Source organism: Columba livia, chromosome 3 (genome assembly GCF_036013475.1).
Source record: "Columba livia isolate bColLiv1 breed racing homer chromosome 3, bColLiv1.pat.W.v2, whole genome shotgun sequence".
Lineage (NCBI taxonomy): Eukaryota > Metazoa > Chordata > Aves > Columbiformes > Columbidae > Columba > Columba livia.
This window is the reverse complement of record NC_088604.1, coordinates 33,617,107-33,638,208: the sequence shown is the minus strand read 5'-3', so window position 1 is coordinate 33,638,208 and position 21,102 is coordinate 33,617,107. Positions and strand designations below refer to the sequence as shown.

General features: G+C 36.3%; 1 protein-coding gene across 3 annotated transcripts in view; it reads right to left on the bottom strand.

Moving 5' to 3' along the window:
- SENP6 (SUMO specific peptidase 6) overlaps positions 1-21,102 on the bottom strand; it is a 76,347-nt gene that overhangs the window by 17,475 nt on the left and 37,770 nt on the right. For all 3 annotated transcript variants that reach the window (XM_065056345.1, XM_065056343.1, XM_065056344.1), the window contains 12 exons: positions 14,651-14,721; positions 12,958-13,094; positions 11,335-11,740; positions 10,223-10,455; positions 7,558-7,728; positions 6,620-6,662; positions 5,132-5,311; positions 2,094-2,320; positions 1,428-1,534; positions 1,224-1,340; positions 673-795; positions 327-419 (listed from right to left, as the gene is read on the bottom strand). In XM_065056345.1, coding sequence (XP_064912417.1) covers positions 327-419; positions 673-795; positions 1,224-1,340; positions 1,428-1,534; positions 2,094-2,320; positions 5,132-5,311; positions 6,620-6,662; positions 7,558-7,728; positions 10,223-10,455; positions 11,335-11,740; positions 12,958-13,094; positions 14,651-14,721 — 1,908 coding nt within the window. The remainder of the gene's footprint in view (positions 1-326; positions 420-672; positions 796-1,223; positions 1,341-1,427; positions 1,535-2,093; positions 2,321-5,131; positions 5,312-6,619; positions 6,663-7,557; positions 7,729-10,222; positions 10,456-11,334; positions 11,741-12,957; positions 13,095-14,650; positions 14,722-21,102) is intronic.

Below are 21,102 nucleotides of genomic sequence, written 5' to 3'. Positions count from 1 at the left end.
AGATCTCATTAGAAGACAAAGGACTAAAAAAGGTAAATCCAAAAGTTATCAATGACAACACCTTAGAAGAAAGAACATCAGAGAACCAGGTAAAACTTAGAAAAAGTACTCAGAAAAGTTCACTTTTGCGCAGTCTTTATATTGTCTGGTACTTCTTAAACTACAACAATGCACTTAAAAGGTCTTACATTACTATTTAGTTTTTATCACCTGGGAAAAGATGTTTTGTCTCCTAATTTTTAACTTCAATTCAGGCTATAACTTTTAATTTTAGAATTGTGAAGCTTAAGCCTTTACCAAATGTAATAAAAGGTATGTTTACTTACGCTTCATTAAGAGGAACGAAAATGAAATCTTTCTCAAAAATGTCAACATGCCGTGTCCATGTTTTCACTCGCCCATGCCGTTTTTGTTGTATTCTGCAAGAAGTAGCCAACGCAGGATTTGTAAGGTGATGTATTTTAATTGGAAGACTACTTTTCAGATATTTTCACCTTAACAGCTTCTTAAGATTTCTCAAGGCATATTCTACATGTGTTACAGGTCTGGATGCTTCCTAGAGTTCTGTTGGTATCATAACATTGCCTGTAAGTGTTTTTATTTCTGTAAAGCATCTGTTCTGGTAGCCTTCACTGTACTTAGCTCTTAGTTAAACTGACTTATAAGACTTACGAAAGGTTTGAAGTTTCAGGAATATTTCTTCTTTCTCTTTGATTAAGGCGTTTATAGAAGAATGAACTGAACACATGTATTCTATCAGCATCTTCCTTTTTCAGTTTTTCAAGCACCAAATACCTAATTAGTTAAAAAAGGGGAAAAATTAATGAAGAGGTTAACTCAAAGTATTCACGACCAAAGTAAAAAGGACATTCCTACCTCCCCACCAAATTGTTGCAAAATAGCTATAAGAATATTAGAGCTAACTAACCACAGGAACTAATTAATGCAAAATCTGTGTCAATATTTCAAGGTATTAAGTGCTCTGAATTTCTGAGGCTAAGAAATTTTAAAGAACCTTTGTTCCAAGTGACGACAATGTCACTAGAAAGCAGGATAGGAGAGGAACCAAAATTTCTTGCAAAGATGCAAAACCACCTTTAAAATTAGAGCTATACATAGTTGGAGAGCAACAGTTATCACCTGACCTATGAGCTTTTAATGTCAGAACTTTTCCAGCTTCAAAGTAAAAGATGACTAAAAACTGATTTGAAAGAAAAACTTACTTTAAATAAAAATCAATGATAACATCATTTAAAAATTCTCCTTCATTTAGGCAATGGAGGTCTTCATTGGTCACAGAAATACCACCTTTAGCTGGAGGAGGTGGATAAACTATCAACCTGAAAAGAAACATACATTCGATAATAAATATGAAATGCCAAAAAAACCTCAAGAGAATTGTTACAGGGCAAAGATAAGTATCTTACTTTTCTATAGGACCAATAAATACTTTATGTGAATCTCCAATTTCTTCATCATCATCAAAATATGGTAACTGTTTATTTCGCTGCTGCATTTTGGACTCAGGAGCAACCTTAAAAGAATAAAGTCAATATTAATGTGCATACTGTGCTCAAATTCACCAAAAGGTAAACAAGTCCAGTAGTGTAATATCCACTGCTTTTGAGAAGGACTTCAAGTTTGTTTCTTTTCCTCTCCTAGTTTACTTATCACACATCAGTCTGTACTCATTTATTGCAGAGCCACAAAACTTTCACATTTTTTAAGATGCAGTTTTGTTTAAAAAAATAATTCATTAGATTTAACTACAACACTGCAACTTAATTTCTTGTTTAAAATATTCCAATTGCACCAGTAGATGAATTTGGAAACATTTATGTTGTCTGACTTTGGTACAAATTTCTTGTCCCTTAATGATTTTTAAATGACAACATTACATTGTACAATCTTATGATCAAACTAACCACACTAAAAATATTGTAAATGCACAGACTATTTCCCAGAGTTTCATAACCCACCACAGACCAGCAAAAGTTGGGACTTTTTTTGGTCTAGTGATCAACACACTACCTTCAGTGTATTTGTAAACCCAGTAATATAATGACTTTGTTCTAAAATAGAAACACAATTACATTTTTAATTTTGTTTTCTCTGTGAGATGGGCTTCCTTTGGAACTCTCTTCCAAGCACTTAGTAAATGCAACAAGCCTGCCATTGGCTTCTTCAAAGGAAATTTTCACAAAGAAGTCAGAAATATTATTTCTAATACCAATGTCAGTAATTATTTTTTCAAATATTGAATTTGCATGAGGATCAAGACCAGTTTCAAAAATCAAAATTATGTACTGTTCTTCTTGACCTACAAAAAAGCAGAGAGAAAATTATTCCTTTAGACACAAAATATGTTGCAATTATAAACAGATTTCAAAGATATGTGGGCCAACAGGTGCACGCTGGTGACAATACATACAAGCAGTAAAACACACGTATGTAGATGACAGAAAAATGAACTACCAAACCCTTCTACTTATATACGCAAAAACAGTGCATTCAATTTCAGCCTTAATCCAGAAATGGTAATTATTATACCTCCTACGTTTTTAAGACACTGAATGCAAAGCCAAAATGTATTTTAAAGTAACAGCTTCTCTGCTTACTGACACTAAGAGTACATAATCAATACTTTATCTTTTTCTTACTACAGTTCCTATCCTATTGTTTCAATACAATTTCAGAAATTACATATACAGCACAATTTCCTCTCTTTACAGGGAAACACCACAGCCTTATTTCTCCCAGGTCAGCACTAAGAAGTCCAGAGCAGCTCTCTCAAAAATCAATCATGATACATCCACCTGTGGAAACTTCCTAGAAAAGCCGAACTGTATTAGGAATGTAGATGGGCTTTTGTGGTCTCAATTTTTATTATAAAAATGGCTTTCATCGACTTAACTCCTTCAAAATCGACATGGTATTCCATTTAAAAAATTTCATTCTGCTTTTCTCCTACTTTCAAATAGATGTGATTGCAAAAGGGGAAGGAAGAAAAGAAGAGAGAACTAAGACAACATATAGCAACTTCAAAAAGAAACAGTATATGATACCCCATGATTCAGGTAGATTCATGGTCTGTCCTGATGCTAGAAGGCTACAGTACAAAACATTATTGCTTTTTGAAAATTTTACATATTCAAGTCACTACAGTATATAAGCCCAGAGGTCCCCAGCCTTTTAGCTGAAAAAGTCTGTAAGAACCACTTTTACATGGATATACAGCACTGACATCTGTATGGCAACTCTTTCAGCCAACAGAGATTCTCAGAAGCAGTGACAGGCTGAAAAAATACTACTTTAATTTGGGGTAGCTAGCAAGTGGGACACAAAACTTAAACCACTGCTTAGAAACCAAACTGAATACAATACTGATGAACTGAATTTCAAGCCCACTGTTTCCACTCTTCAATGGGAACATAAGCATGATGCTTTTTAAAAAAGTGGATAGAAACAGTATACCATGTATTAGAAGAACAAATTTCTAAGAAAACTACTCTTACTGATTCTGGGCACTTGTTGGGTACAAAAGTACAAAAACCTGTAATGGTAATTTCACAAAAGAAACAGTTATTTTTCTCTGATCAGACTTCTGTTACCATAGAAACAGAAATATCTTCAAGATTGCCGATCTACTGGCAACAAGTTTTCATTTCCAAGTAGTATGCACCTGAACAAGAACAGGAATTTTAAATGTCACAGAAAAAAAAAAAAATAAAAATCTTCATCTCCTTACACAGATAAAGGGATCTCATCACCTAGAAGCGCAAAGTCCTGCTTTCAGGTCCTGTGACATAAACAAACCAAAACCCCTTTGCCTCTGTGAACATTCTGTGAATAGAATACAGACAGGAGCTCTCTCATGCTTACTCTTGCTAGCCCGAGTAAATCCTGTATTTCTTTTGGTACAGGGCTTAGCTTCAACAGGTCAGCCTACACCTTAACTAAAAGTTGGAGAAAGTGAGTTAGATCAATCAGATATTATATAAATACCATCTGCTTACAGCATTTGAAAAATAAAAAAGCAGTGAGTTGCACTAAGAGGAATTTTCTAGGCACAGACACACAATTGCTTACACAGCTGAAGATTTGGGCTTAAAGCAATTTCCTTGCTCACAAAGCAAATAGCAACTGTGTCATCACAAAGTCCTCAGAAGTATAAAGTACAATGAAGCAGTTGGGTATAAAACCAGCCCAGAGTCACAGCCTCAGAGGGAAAAGCTGGGGGGAGAAAGGTTGAGAGAGACACGGAAAGGGAAGGATTTCTCACCGGACAACTCAGGAGGCTTTCCCTTTTTTCATCTGTGAACACCTGTGTTCATGTGGGATCTAATGCCTGTTCCCACGACTGTCTCTAGCTCCCCTGCACGCCCTCCAACTACTTTTTGGAACCATAATGTTCCTTACAGCTCACACTTTTTATAGGAGCTGGATGATATTAATGTAACAGTATTATCTGTTGGAAGCACACAATTCTGAGATTGTTGAAAGGATTCTTCCTCCATTTGAACGCATCACATACCTACGAGGGCGAGTACAGGTACAAATAACCACAAAATTTAACCTGGATAAAAGCCTATTTAAGGGAAGGAGGGCTATGCTAACTTAAAAAACAGTGTTGCAATTAAACTTAATTTTAAGAAACAGGAAGACAATCCACTTGTTTTCCAAGCAGATATTTGTCTATATCACATCACTACAAGCATATGGAGGAAAAATACCCAAGTCAACCCACACAACAGTTTCTACTGAAACTAAAGCCTTTAAGCAGAACAGCACAAAAAACAGAAGTCAGTATGCCAAAAGTTGTCATACAAATGTAAAGGTCCCATATACTGAAGTTTAACAAACCAACTTGCTCTCAGATAGTACAAACATTAGTGAAAAAAGTTACGCTGACTAGATGTTGTAATTGCATGTGTTTGCACAGACAAAAGACTACAGTTTTGCCAAGCTGTTCCGAACTGTCCTTCCATCCTGGGAAGGTGATAGTTCCTGGAAAAATATTAATACTACACCTGCCTCAGCCAATGATGCCAGTTCTATTCTTTAGTGCACTCAGTCACAATCCAAAACATTCAAATTCAAGTTAATAGTAGACTAAAATTGTTTTACTTACTGTCTCCTTTACATTCGTACCAGACATTATCTTTACTCATTTTCAGTTGGTCTCTCAGGCTACTACATGTTGACGGTACTGTTTGTAGGAAAACTACTGGTAATTTTCGGACACTACACCATTCACATTTGGTAAGTTCTGAAGTTTTCAGGTTAATATCTCGGACATCATTTTCTGATTCTAGAAGAAAATAATGACATCATATTAAATTATAGTAAAAATATGCAGGTTTCCCTTACAACTTCCCCCTTGATTTTAATAAGAAATCAGTATATGACCATTAACTTTTAAGAAAGCTTTTCAAAAAAAGTTTGAAATTAACATGTATCCAGGAGGGGTTGTCTGTTAATATCTTAAAAGATGAACTGAACTCTACTGTCACCTGTCAGGAAAGTAATCATAAACTAACTGTTTTTTTCTGGCCAAGTTTTACCTAGTTTTTATTGCACAGAAAAAACACCATTTCCAGTGACGATTTAAATTTGCAACTATTACTATGACATATTTTACAATACGTTTGTAAAACCTTCTTTGTAGATTGATCTTTGACCAAGTTCCCTCATGAAAAACAACTTTACAATGAAGAGGCAAATAAACACACGCAGAGAAAATATCTGATTGCCTGAGGAAACTACGGTACTGCTCTAAATTTACTACTGACGAGAACTGTCAGCAACACGGAAAATTTTAAACACTACATCTGATGCTGCCATGTCCCATGTTGAGTTCTTAACAGCTTTTACTGAATTATAGAAATGGAAGGAAAAAAGTTAGAAGTCAACATTCTTCAACTCAGTGAAAAGACCCAAAGTTCAATGCCAGTAATTAATTCTAGACCAGAAAAACGGTTAATGGTAGGCACTTAAAGCTTTAGTTAGGGGCAGCCTCCACCAGAAGAACTATAGCCCCTTATGTAAAGAACAAGACAGGATAGAAGGAGAAATGCATACAACATAAAGTCCTTCTAATAAAAAATATATTTTCAAGACAACCTCTACAGCTCTTCAGCCAGGATGAAGGTGAAGAACTAATGACTCAGTTGCACACCCACCACAAATTGCTCATTTCTACTATCTGCAAATCTTCTGTCAGTACAATCATTTCGCTTGGAAGAGACCCTCAAGATCATAGAGTCCAACTGTTAATATAACACTAAACCACGTCCCTAAGAACTTAATCTATGCATCTTTTAAATGCCTCCAGGCATGGCGATTCAAGGCAGAAATAATGCAAAATCATTTTGGTTTTTATTTACCAGGCAGTTCAGGTCAAAATTATACTCTCAATTTTTTTTCCTGACTACAGGTATCCAATATAATTTATTACATACATAACAAAACCAGAATCATTATGATTCACCTGTTAATTCCTTTGACAAAGTTACTTCATTCAAAATACATATATATATATATATATATATATATATATGGAGAGAGAGAGAGAGAGAATGAGAATGAGAATGTATTAACAAAGGAAAGATGTACTCACCTTCTTGACTGTCTAGGCGTATTTTGATATAATCCAGGCAAAACTGTCAAAGACAACACAATAATAAGATTACACTTCTTCTTTAAACCAAACAAAAATTGACTTAATGCCTTTTAACTGTTAGTAAACATATTTCAATTGGCTAAGTACTTAAATAATGAAAATTTTAAAATAAAAATGTTGTCTTCTTTCTTTTAAGTGGACATTTTACCACAACTTAAGGAAGCAAGTATATTCTTCACTCTTCATTGTCACTTTGGTCATATTGACTGTTGAAACTTGAGAACACTCCTAAGTGCCTTGTTTTCAAAAAAAGATTTAGAATACTCTGAAACATACCACAAATTACAGGGAGAAAAAAAAAAATCTTCAAAACATTATGTTTTCTATCAGTATTTAAGCAAATCAAATAATAGGGCTTTGCAGAGAGTTGGAAAGAACAAGTAACACCTCTCTGCTATTTACGTGCTTACACCAGGAAGAAGTATGCATTCAATCTGGTTCACTGCATACAACTAACATTCAATGTCTCCTTGAAAATCTTCATGTAACTTAGAAGGTAAACAAAAAAATTGTTCTACAGAAGCAAAACTGTCCATCTGCAGACATGTTTCTTACTCTTACCTATTAAGATCAATTTTTTTGGTAACTGTTGCCTTCAATTTTCTTAACAGATGCATGCTAATCCATAAGCCCCCACAACCAAGTAAAGAAAGTTGTCAAGGGTTTTGCAGGCACGATGTTTCTATCAAACATGAGAACTACATTGTATGTGTTAGTACTTAATAGTACTTTGGGATTCTTTGGGAATCACAGCCTCTGAAATTAGAGACAAACTTACTGTTCACAGACTAAGGCAAAATATTACATTGTTCAAAAATGAAAACAATGTCCATCACAAACTGAAAGGAGATTTGTGAAATATTAAGTTTACTTACAATCACAGGTTCCACTACCATTCTTCGTAGCGTTCCTATTCGTATACTTCGACAGTTCAGAATGACACTTTCACAGGAATTTTGATAATTTAGAGGTACAGTCTCAGTTACAATCTCTTGAGAAATAATTTTACGCCGTTTTACTGGAGTGTTGGACACAATGTTCCCAAACTGAAAAGCAATTTTCAAGGTTTCAGAATGTCTCACTAAGATTTATTGCTAAAAAAAGCTAATAAAAAACTAGTGACTCAATTTTCAGCTACTTTTCTGTGGGTCAACAGTATCTACCTCAATCATATACAGAAGGCAGAAATTTCCTAAAGGACTTTTCAGAACACCTGAAGATGATAATATTGCTAGATTCAAGAAGAAAAAGCTGACAATTACAGACATTTTGTTAACATTTCCAAATCACAACCAGTGCTTCTAAAATCGCCAAAACCAATCTAGTTTTCACCATTTTGAAACACTGTGCATTCTGGCAAAACAAGGTTATTTTTAATATATTTTGTTTATTTATATTAAATTAAAACACTAATGCTGTAAAATGCTGTGGTTCTGTTGGTTTTTGTTCTGGTTTGTTTGTTTGTTCTTATCTTCAGTTTTTATTAGTCCAAGCTTTTGGTGACTGAAAACACTGTGTCATTACTGAAGCACAGTGCACCACCATATTAGCATGAGTAGAATCTTCAAGAAATACAAATAAATAAGCCCTATCGAAATTCCTTAAAGCAACTCTACAGAACTATTAAGATGTTTTTAGGACAGATTCCAGGGTCAGAAGACTAAACACTGAAAAGCGGCCACGTGGAGTTTGGCTCCAGTTCAAGAAAGGCTCTAGAAGCCAACTGAAGCCGTAATCTCAATCAAGGCTCCTGTTTCCCAACCGAACACTCTTACCAAAAGCTATTAAAATGAAAGCTGACTGGTAGCCATCAGACTAACATATTTATTTATTGTACTGCTTATATTACTTCATTGAAAGATTTTCTGTACGTTAGTCTTTGGTATTTATATTGTTTCATAAAGCTGTCCATTAATAAACATACTTTTGGGTTACAAAATACAATTAGACTCCCACAGAAAAACATTTTAAAGGAATCAATATTTCTATTAGGACTAAATCTCGACAATTATTTCCATGTCCCTAATCACTAGCCTATCTTGACTATAATTCAAAATATATTACTGGATGCTTCATTTTAATGCAGTGGAGAAGGCAGAGATTCTAAATCCCTGTAATTAAAATATTTTCCTAGGACTCTTATTGAAGGCAGCTTTCATTTTTGTCTGCTGGACTGGCTAAATATTATTAAGAGCTCAAAACTCAAATCATAAACAGTAAAACCGTAAACATTAAAGTGGTGCTATGTTCAAGGAGCTGCTTCCATCCTATCTGACAAAAACACTGTGATCAACACTAAGAATTCTTGGTAGCTTCATTGAAACAATGCAAAAATTGCATTTAATTTTACAAAAAAATAAATCTGCTTCCCTTGCTTTCAAAAGCAAGCTCTTTTCTACTTTTTTTCTAAAACATGCAGTTAATTTCCAATGTTACAACTGGTTCTTAATCACCAGTGAACAGGAACATATGGATACACAAAGGAAAACATATGGGTTTCATACGAGTTTCAGAAGTCTGAGACACCAGTGCCTTCACAATGCAATGCTTTCAACTAATTGAGCACATAATGCCAGAATAAGTGAAATTCAAAACTATTTACCATCCAAGCTTTCAGCCACACAGCTTTATGTAGGCTAAAGGTTCACAGCTTTATATTGACAGTGGTGACTAATTACACATCAAATTGTAAACATCCATAATTTCATCAATTACAGCACTAGAATGTTGGCTTCTGAATCTCAACGTAGCACATAGGTTTTGTCATCATTACTTAAGTGCTCTAACTCGGAAAACACACAGGATTTGAGATTGCAAGTGGAAATCTGATCAGACACTCTTGTTGAACCAAAGTCACAATAGTGAAATGGGACAAGTGACCCAAGAATTGTTTTAATCACCACTATTAATTCAACACCAGTTGCCACAGGGAATTTATTCTTCTTAATGGCTCACTATTGAGGCGGTTAAGTTTCTAATATACCATGAAAGCTGTCCCCTTTGACAGCACTTATGGAGTCTGCTCACGGTGTGTTGTCTTTGTTTATCCAATTCTTGCAGTGGTATTGAACTAAAAAACAAAAGCCCCACGATGAAATCCTTCCAGTAAGTGCTATTAATTGGGGCAGTTGTCAAAGTATTTTCACTCTAAAGAGCCACTATTCTTCCCAGTGTCTCTTTTCATGTTTAACTTTGAATGTCCCAAGTCTTACCAGGCAACGGCTGGTACTGACATTCTTCTGCAAACTAAGTAGGCTCTTGAGTCTCAGAGGGATACCCTGCCAGTCTCAAAGAGTATACATTCAACACAGAAGCATCTATGCTAAAAGCATAATTCAAATAATTATGAATCCCTGTAAAAATATAACGAACATATTTTCTTGTTTCCAGTATTATGTAAGCAGAGATACTACTCGATGACCTGCTAAGTAAGAAAAACAATCAAATATAGTAAATTTCTGACAATGCCAAGAAAAGCCTTGACATTTTCCACTTAAGATTTGATTTTTTTTTTCTTTAAACAAAGTATTAAATTAGTACCTGATCTTTCATTCTTGCTTTTCTTGGTAGTGTGACTGCAATTTCTGTATCTGTTGTTATACTACCTATTCTCTGTTCTACTCCACAACTGTTTTCCTTTAATGCTGCTTCCACCTTTCCTGTAGAAGGAGCTGGGGAGGAGCGGGCTGAATCTGCAGGACGAGGTGAAATGCTTTCCATTCTCCTAGTGCTGCCACTATCCTCCTCCTCATCATCATCACTAGACAAAACAACTAAACAGAAAATATTAAATTCTCAACCACTAAATTTTTCTACAAAAGAAATTTCTTTTCAAGCAATAGCTTAGAAGTAATTTATGTAAGTGTCCTGCAGTGCCAAAGGAAGTCCACATTTATCATTACATTATGTTTTTATTAATGTTTATTTGCAATCTGCTCACAGGCACTCTTCTTATTTTTCACAACTAGCTATACCAGAAACAGGTATTGTTAAACCACCTCTAAACACAGAAGTAAAGGCATACATTTCATGGTTCAATAAAGAATTGACAGCAAATAATACAACTTATGAAAATCAACGAAAAATGATGACTGAAATTGTTCAAATCAGTAAGACAACATGGTCTAGTAAACTAAGCACGAAACTAGAAACAGCTTTCCAAACTCCAGTTCCTTCAAGCTTATAAATTAATTAGAGTTTACACAAAGAAAGTACAAAAATTAATATTTTGCAAATTATGAAATTTAAATAAATTAGAAAATCTTGATAGTGTTCAGATGTGTAGCTCAAAAGGAAAAATGGAAAAAATATAAAAGAAAAATCAAAAGACTCTTTCCCTTTGGGAGAATGAATGAAGCAATTCTGCTGAGAATGTGGCTTTTTTTAACTATGAAGTGCGAGTTTTTCTAAAAAGGTATAAATAAAAAGAAGATGCATGAAATGTTTTTTGTTCTCCCCAGTGTTGATTTTTATCAGATAGTACCTCGGTGTATGAAAAGGAAATTATAAAAAGGTCTCTCCCCCTTCCCCATGAACACACCCACAAAAAAATTAAATGTAAAATCAGTAATGTAAACCTGAAAGGACAGTTCCTTCATTACAAGACATTCTGATTTTCCAGTTTACGACTATATTCATAAAAAGGTACTTACTTGGATCATTTAGTTCAGATGGTCTTGCACTCCTCTGTCTTAAGCTTCCTGTAATTTTAGGATTTTTTGTCCCAGTTATAAGACCAACTTTTCCATTCTGTCGTAACATTGAATGTCCTACAACTTCATTATTACTCAGCAGAATATCAGTTGGGCCCTTCCCAACAGCAGAACTATAAAACTTCTTTGTGTTGAACCCTGTACCTGAAGATTTTTGCCCTGCTGAATTCTGATGTATTGAAGAACGCGATAAAGGTCCCACAGGTTCACTCAATGTCACAGTTTGTCTGGGGACTCGTTGCAAATCCTTTTGAGAAGCACTTTCACAATGTCGGCATTTGGTCTGATTTTCAATTGCCCGCCCACAATTTGGACAATCAGTCAAATAATCATTTTGTTCCAAAAGCTAGAGGGGACACACACACAAAATCAGTAACTGTATAAAATACTATTTCCAAATCTTGCATTTAATTTCTGTTCAGAATTAACAACACTGTATTAGCAATTACAGTAAACAGAGAAAGCAAACATTAAAATACAGCTTGATTTTTTTCATTTAAGAAAATGAAAATGTTCTAAGAGGAACAAATGCCATTTGTAGACATTTTTCAAAAGTGACCGGTGTTGGACAATTCAGATTTTCCTTCTTGCCTTTTTTCTTCCCATTTGTAAAAGGCTGCACACTGTTCAGATATACACATATATATATAAATCAGCAAGAAGCTCCAGTTACATCATTTCTACAAAAATAGTTTCATTGGATGAAAATAAAGTAACCTAAGGATCCACAGAACAATGCTGAGTAGGAAAAGAGACAATTTCCTAGTTCATAAAGTTCCTTAGTCCTCCTAAGATATCTTCTAATAGTCTGGGGCAAAGCATAGAGAAAAATCATTCCCCAAAACAACAATAACAAAAAAAGGGGAGAGAGAGGGAAAAAAAAGAAAAGGAAATACGTTGTTCTAGAATCCAGTATCTCAGAGAAGTAAATGGGACCTGAGGAAAAGGAGTTCTCCAAACTTTCAAGAGAAAAGCAGGGGCTACAAAGGAAAATATATCCTATCACTGCAAAGACAGATGTGTGTTCTGTTTCCTCACATGCACTAGGTCTCACTTAACTAAGTATCACAAGTGCAGAACTTGGACTTATAAGTCTAAGGCATTCAATACTAACACATAAGCTACTGAATGTGTACTGAGTTGAATACGAGACACCTCTACAGCTGAAATTTAATCTACGTTATTATGTCATTTAAGGTCAGTGCTCAAGGAGACAACCAATGTACTGTGAACTACTGAAAAAAAAAACAACACATCCCACCAAACACTTTTTTAATCTATTTTCAAAATATAGCTACTACAGTTTGCACTTCCCACCCTCAGCCATGAACACCTTTCCAAAAAAGAGAACTACTTAAGTAGATGAGCTCTACCTAAACGTATCTGCCTTATAACTTGTATAATACAGCATTTTTTTTAAACTTTGAAATCTGCAAAATACAAATACTCTGCCCTATCTCTAAAATAACATCAATTTATTGTACAACTGAATGCCTGTTCCCAAAATACGCATCAACTTTTATAGTTAAACAGAAGTTTCCATGTTTTTAAAATCTAACCCACCTTTAACTGAGTTAAGCATTTTTTTGTAGAAGACGGAGTCGAGTCAGACTGATATGAATTGCAGTGACGTTTCTGGTGCACCTTTCTCTTAATTTCAGATTCTGATTCTGACTCTTCTGTGTTTTCCATTGTACTGTCTAGGAAGGAAAAAGTGCAAAAATGTTAATAAGAAATGTCTACTAATATGCCATTAAAATGACAATCTACTTATTTCTTCACATGCACTGACTTGAACTAAACATCAACACCTTTTTAAACACCCAACAAGCTACACTGATTCAAGCACCTCATGATTTGTTTTATGAATAAGAAAAAATTGCCCAAAGTAACTTTGAAAATGTTGTTTTATTAATACTATTTCAGTGTCTCTTGGTGGCAATTTCTACCTTAATATATTTGGAGGAGGCTTTGGACTCTGAAATCTATACTAAACTTCACTAAAACTAGAATGGAGCATCTGCTATGGAAAGTAGAAGGGGATATGATAGATGATGCTGGTGGTAATTTTCACTAAAGGACTGCTTTTAGAATAACTGGAAATGTTCAGTGTAATAAGGGTTTATTCCTTCAACAGGAGACTCAGCAGTACAGTGAACTATCTTGCCATATCCTGTTTTATTCTGGCTCATTCATTTAAATACCAGAAGACTGTAAGAGAAAATAAATCCATAATCTACTTTAAACCTAACAACGTACAGACTGAGATTTTCTCAGAGTGAGATTTTATTTTAAGAAGTACAAGAATGCTGTAATTCAGTTTAATGTTAAGGTGCTATTTACATTCCCTAGTTTAGTTGCAGTCTCCATACTGGAATTTTTTAAGCCTGTATTTTTTTAACAGATATAAAGACGTTTTCAATATAGATGCTAATAGTCTCACAAACATTCTACTATTAGAAGACACCTCAAAACTAAAGAACCACTTGTTTCCAAAAAAGAAACAATACTAAGTGAGCTTTTTCTAAGTTCTACTTAACATGAACCTAAAAAGGCACAGCAGAATACCTGGCCGGTGTATGTAGACGGCTAAGCAGCTGAATAGCATGTTTACAGGATGTATATCCTTACCGACAGAGCTCAACCAAACACAGTGATTTTCATTTTCCAAATTCCGCAATTTCCACACCTGAAGTCAAATTGTATTTTCCCTCTTGCATCTCCATCAATACCCCCTAACCAATAATAAAAAACATACTGGAGCTGAGCTACAGAGCAGTGCTGATTCTGACTCTTCTACTCACTACCTCAGTGCCTGAACATGCTTCATACCAAGTATTATTTAGCATGTTACATTTTGCACATACTAACAGTGCTAAACAGCATTAAGTAACAGATCCTTGTCAATAGTTCACAAACATGCTGGGGGCTCGAGCTCAGACTTTATGATCTCCGGAGATCTGTTCCAGCTCCAAGAGTTCTGTGATTCTAAATTTTCCCAATTTCATTTGTTTTTAAAACAGCTGAAGCTTAATTTAAAATTAATTATAACATGACTGAAGAGGTTGCAGAAATTTGTCAAAAAAAGCAAAATCCTCCCTTCATGCACAAACTTGTATAAATCTAGAATAACATGATATAAGGATACAAACAGATATGCTGAAGATTACACAAAGTTTGGCAACACACCTGCCCAAAGCAGGTATTCAAAAAATTATCCCGCTTAAAAGATATGAAAACTCCAAAGATAACTTACCCAGTCCTTGAGACCGTGGTAACCTAATGTGGTCTGCTTCTACTTTCTGAAGCTGAGGAGGGTATTCTTTTCTGGAAAATAAATCAGATATACAGTTGTTTTTTTGACAGACACTATTTTAATTTAGCCATAGTTATACATGAACAAAATAGATCTGAAATGTATCTGAAAGGTACGAGTAAATAACTTCTCCTACTACATGCTATTTTTACACTTAAAATTACCAGACTGCCAGGAACAGCTACGGTACAGGTCTTCGAAATATTTCTGATCTAAATGCACTTTGATAGTAATCAATAGTTCAGGGGTCTCTCACAGCCTGCATCTTCTCTTCCTCTTCATTCATGAATTATAAGATAGGTACTTTCAAAATCCAAACCCAGCAACAACTATTATTTTAATATTAAAGCAGATTCCACAAGTTCCACAACTTCAAACAAACAAACCAACCAATCAACAAGACAAAAATAAACAAACAAAAAAAGGCAAGAAGATGCAAAACAGAGGAAAGAGAGCTGATGTCAAAAATTGTTGTGGCCAAAAAAAAAAGCAAGGCAAGAGAAGATACAGTTTCTCTATATTAGTTTTAAAAATATAATAATATAGACAAATTAATGGATAATAAAACTTTTGTTGGTATCATTTGCATAATATGCATTTCACAGGTTTTTCTGCAAGCTAATGCAATATAAATCATTATAGTGAGATTTTTTGAGTCTCTTGAAACATATTTTCCATTTACACACAAGCATGTCAAATTGTGCTACTGTGAAATTAAGATTCCTGAAGCTCACTGCATCTCAGCCACTGCTTGTAGCAGTTCTCCTCCTCAGCTGCCTGATCCCGCTCTACAGCTGGAGATAATTGCCCCTGTTATAACACACCTGAAACACGGGAGGCCTTGCCAACAACTTCAGCAGAAACTGCCTTTATTGGCAAGTTAAACCAGTGCACTGGGCTGCAAATGAGTCACACCATCCCATACAGCTTCTGCTGATTACAAGGACATTAACCGACAGCAAGGGGGCAAAGAGAACAGCTGCGGGTGCTAACATCTCAAACCAGCAGCTACATTTTGAGGATCCACCTGACAAAAATTTGGCTATGGCTGAAGTAGACTTGAGCACTATGCAGAAGTTTTCATTTCTTTCAGCACAGCATTTTCTAATGCACCAAATTATAAAACCTTTGAGTTGTCTTCACTGAATTTTCTTCACATTTCTCAGAGTTTTCCCATATTTTATTATTAACTAATATATTTGGAACAAGATTAATCTACAGTGCCCTTTGGGATATTTCTTAACTAATCTGGCCCTCTGAACGTACTTAGGCCACTACTAAACCCAAACATCACAGTATCACAGTATGTTTGGGATTGGAAGGGACCTCAAAAGATCATCTAGTCCAATCCCCCTGCCCGAGCAGGAACGCCTAGGTGAGGTCGCACAGGAACATATCCAGGCGGGTTTTGAATGTCTCCAGAGAAGGAGACTCCACAACCTCCCTGGGCAGCCTGTTCCAGTGTCTGTCACCCTCACTGAGAAGAAGTTTTTTCTCAAATTTAAGCGGAACCTCTTGTGTTCCAGCTTGATCCCATTACCCCTTGTCCTGTCATTGTTTGCCACCGAGAAGAGCCTGGCTCCATCCTCATGGCACTCACCCTTTATATATTTATAAACATTAATGAGGTCCCCCCTTAGTCTCCTCTTCTCCAAACTAAAGAGCCCCAGCTCCCTCAGCCTTTCTTCATAAGGGAGGTGCTCCACTCCCTTAATCATGTTTGATAGTGTTGAGGGGCTGCAGCATGAAGGAAAACTCAGGCAGAAAGGACGGGCTGGTTACAACACAGATGTCACAGTACTTCACCATGAGTGCCCGCAACTACATCACAGATGACAGATTAAATAGTTTATTTGTGTCAAACATGTTTCAAACAATCCTGCTTAAAACATTTTGTTTTAAAATTCAAATCACTAGGTATTACTTTAAAGGCAGAGCTCAAACTAATCATTACATAATGAGAAGCTGTTACTATCAAAACCAATCCTAATGACATTCTAAAGGATAAATACCCTGTAACATCATTATAGGAGATCTGAATAATATAGACTTTGCAGCAAGGATATCTGAGCTGTTGTCAGACATGCTACCGTTATCTTCCAGTTGTATTTCAGTAAGTCTTGAACATAACCATTGCTACAAATTTTTTTCTCTAAATATTTTGAATATTAAACATTTAATTAATTATATTAAAACTATTTGGCATTTATCTAAAAACAAAACAATATGGTAGATTTAGATTACTAATATTAATTTTAAAAATTAGTTTGACAATTCAAATTCTCTGGACATATGTAAATTACAATTTTTTTTCTAAAATTCATACAGGTTAGTATGATGTTTGTAACACGCAAAAGGTATTTTTTTTTTTTAGATAACAAATTCAACACTTACCATATATTGCTAAATAATTTTTTGACAATAAATTGGAATACAATAGCATTATTTACCCCTTCTGAATATTGTGTTATCAGGATAGATTCGATACTTATTAAATGGCCAAACATTTGCAAGAATATGCAAGGGCCAGCATAAAACAAATGTCTCTCTTCTCCCACAAGGTAAGACTTTTGCTCACAATGAACCAGTAACACCCAAACCTGTTACGAAAAACAGCTCCAAGCCAACTGAGGCCACCTAACACAGTTTTAGTTGGGTCGAAATTCGAGGTTGGGTTTGAAGTTGCTTGGAGTTAGAAATGAAAGTGAAGACAATTTTAATCGCTACCTAGTTGTAGATTTCATCTGAAAAAAAATGCTTTCTTGGAGACACTAACAGCCCTCCCACATAGGGCAGCAACTCAAAGCACCTCCTCTTAGTTTCCTATCCTGAAAAACTCTCATGCAAACAAACAGGCAGAGCTCACCACGACAAAATTTGGACAGATGACAAAACTAAGCCCCTTCCCAGCTCAGCCCAGTGTTTGTCGCCCTTTGAACAGCTGCAGATCTATTGCAGATCTTAGTACACAGAGTGCTTTAATTGGAAGTGCAGAAATAGAATGGAAACTATAGTTTTGTCTTTTTTTTTTTTTAATCGAATATGACACCAGGATTATTTGAATAATACAAAAGTTTTTATAAGAGATTAAAAAAAAAAGCACTGAAACCCAAATGCATTCTCGCTAAATACATCAAGATACGAGACTATCTATATACTGTGTCTAATAGAAAAAACAAGAAATACATTGCTGTTCCTGTCATCCTAGTATATATTAAAAATACACTCTTTTTTTCTTCCTGTTAGGTTTCCAAAAATATTTCTTAAGAGATTCAAATTTTGCTTGAAGAACAAAGCTCCATGCTCAGAGATAAATCATTTTAGGCATCTCATTTATCTCACCCATTATAAGCAGTTATGATTTTAATACCTTTAAGTACAAGGGCAGTAGACCAGTATTTGATAAAAGCGACCTTAGGAACTAGGAAAGCTTCAAACAGCAAAACATGAATTACAAGACCAAGAAAGATCAGGCTCTTCCTGCAACACACATGATAAAAAGGCTGAGGCAGTCTGGACTGCAGACAGTCCTGAACTTCTGACACATCTTAAAAGTTAAATGGTACAGCATTCTTGACTAAACATGTTTTGCCCACACAGAATGGTGCCATTGATTTAATATTTTCAGCACACATTCAAGATTATTGCCATATTCCTTTGCTGATGGAATTGGACCTTACTGTCTTCACCTTGGGCTGGTAGACAGCCCTCTGCGAGACCCTCCCGTCAAAATGAAATTTTCTTATTAAAATTTCTTCTATAGAAAAAAAAAAAGGGGGCGGAGGGGGAGAGTGGGCTGGGAGGAAACAACTCAAGAGATGGGGACAATTTCTGTCTATGCCAGAAATTAATAAACCTAAAGAAACATCTGGATCTGGTCACTTAGGATACAGTGCTGTCTTAGAGCTTTCCGAACTACTCACAGTATGGTATAAGGCACATTGAACCCACTATGTATTGTATATGTATTGCAGAATCATCATAGAATCACAGAATAACAGGCTGGACAGAACTTCAAGGATCATCTGGTCCAATCTTTCTTGGCAAAGGCACAGTCTAGACATCCCCCTATCTCCATGATTTCTCAGAGATTATGGAGACCAGCCTTACAATACCAGCCAGCTCTCTTAACCCCCTTGAGTGGACAATGTCAGGGCTCTTCGATGTACAGGGGTCGAGCTCCTGTAACAGCTCACATCCCACCTCTTCCTTCACTGACAGTGGGTCTGTGTTTGCATCAACCCAGATTTCTGTTCCCAAGGCCTGGGGCCCAACACTGCTGGTGAAGAAAATGTCGAGAACCTCTGCCTTTTCAGCATTGCTGGTGACTACTTCACCTCTCCTGTTTAACAGTGGGCCAACATTTTCCTTCTGTTTGTTGTTTACATACCTGAAGAACCCTTTCTTGTGGTTTTTGACATGTCTGGCCAATTTCAATTTGAGTTGAGCTTTTGCTTTTCTAACTGCATCTGTGCACACCCTGGCAATACCCTTGTAGTTCTCAACACTTATTCATCCACTTTTCCACCACTGGTATGCTTCTCTTTTGGTTCTCTTTTGGTTTTGAACAAACACAGAAGCTCGAAGTCTCCTGCTCCACCTACTTCCCTGACTTTTAAAGGGGATTAACTGTTTCTCTGTGCTTCCAGGAGAGTGTTCCTGAAAAACTCCAAGCACTCATTATCTCCTTTATCATCTATGTAAACTTTCCACAGAATCCCTCCCAACTGAGCTCTGAGTGAGCTGAAGTTTGTCCTTCTGACACCTAAAACCTTTGTCTTAGTAATAACCTCCAGTGTGCTCAGCAGGAACTCCACAATATTGTGACCACTGCAGTCAAGGCTATCGCTAATCAAAATATTACAAAGCAGGTTTTCTTAGTTTGTGAGTAGCAAGCCCTCCAATGCCATTCCTGGTTGGTGCATCTAACACTTGTGTGGGGAAGTTGTCCTCTATGCATTCCAGAAACTTGATGGATAACATGTGAGCTGCTGTATTGTTCTGCTAACATGTCTGGATAGTTGAAGTCATCCGTAAGAACCAGGCTCTGTTGATCTGAAGCTTGCTTAAGTGACACAAGTACTGCTTCATTGGCCTTATCACCTTTGTCTGCAGGTCAGTAGCTAAGTTTCCCCCTGGAGCTGACCTCTCTGATCTTGAACCAGAGGCATTCAATAGGGCTTCCAGAATCACCATAGTTGACTTGTATACCTTCAAGGTTCTTCTTAACATAGAAGGTGACTACTCCTCTTCTTCTTCCCTGCCTGTCTTTATGAAACAGCCTATAGCCTCCAGTCATGTGAGTTGTCCCACCCACCATATTTCAGTTATTCCTATGATATCATAACTTTCCGACTCAATACAGAGCTCCTGGTGTATATACACTGAGGCTGGTCATTCTGGTTCTCCTTTTGGGAGGCAGGTAAGGAAAATTTGTCACTGCTTTGGTTGGCCTGGCTTATTCTCCAGCTGGATGCAATGGAGTGAGTGTTGACACTTCAGAACCCATCCCACAGGTCTTTCAGTTTAAAGGCCACCTCATCAAGTTGGCCAGCCTGCTGCGAAAGTTCGCCTTGCCTCTCCTAGACAGCTGGATCCCATTCTTCCCTAACAGGCTGTGATCAAAGAGGCTGCACCAACTCCAAACTTTGTTGAGGTGTAGGCTCACACAAGAGCTGTGTTTAATGTGAAGCTTGGCTCTTTGAGCTTTGGCTTCCTTATTCAGCTCTTCCTCACCCTGCTTCGCTATACTGCTACCTGCAGGTACACCACCGTGGGCAGGCTGTTGGTTTCTATATCATTACCCAAAAAAAGACCAAAGCATGATAAGAAGTACCAAGCTGCTGAGGTGAGATTTACCTTCAGTGCGTCTTATAGGAAAAACGGAGTACAGAAGTCAAAGGCTGAAAGAGAGAAGCAGCAGCACAGGGAACTGAGTTTTCAGTATGCACGTCAGTAGACCCATTTGGCCCAGAAAGTCAGCTGCGCTTATCATGATGGTAATGATTAAAACTAAACTTAGCAGCTCCTGCCTAAAAATCATCCTGCTAGGACAGCAACATGAAGCAGGGAAGGAAAACAGAACATACTTCTGTACTGGATTAAGAAGCAGCAGGTGACCCCAAGGGAAAACTACAATTGCCAGCATGTAGTTCAACCATAGTCTTCTGTTACATGTAGTGCCCAATTAAAAACATTAATAGCCGAATAGTTAACTAATAGCATAGATTCAGCACAAAGAAAAACAAGAAAAAAAATACTGGAACTCAAAGCCCAGGCAGCAAGAGGATGATCAGATCCCTTCTTAGAGAGCCAAAACTAACTGGTGAGTATCTCTTTGACATTTAAGAAATAACAAAAGGCTGTAAAACAGAAAGGCTTGGTTTTACTAC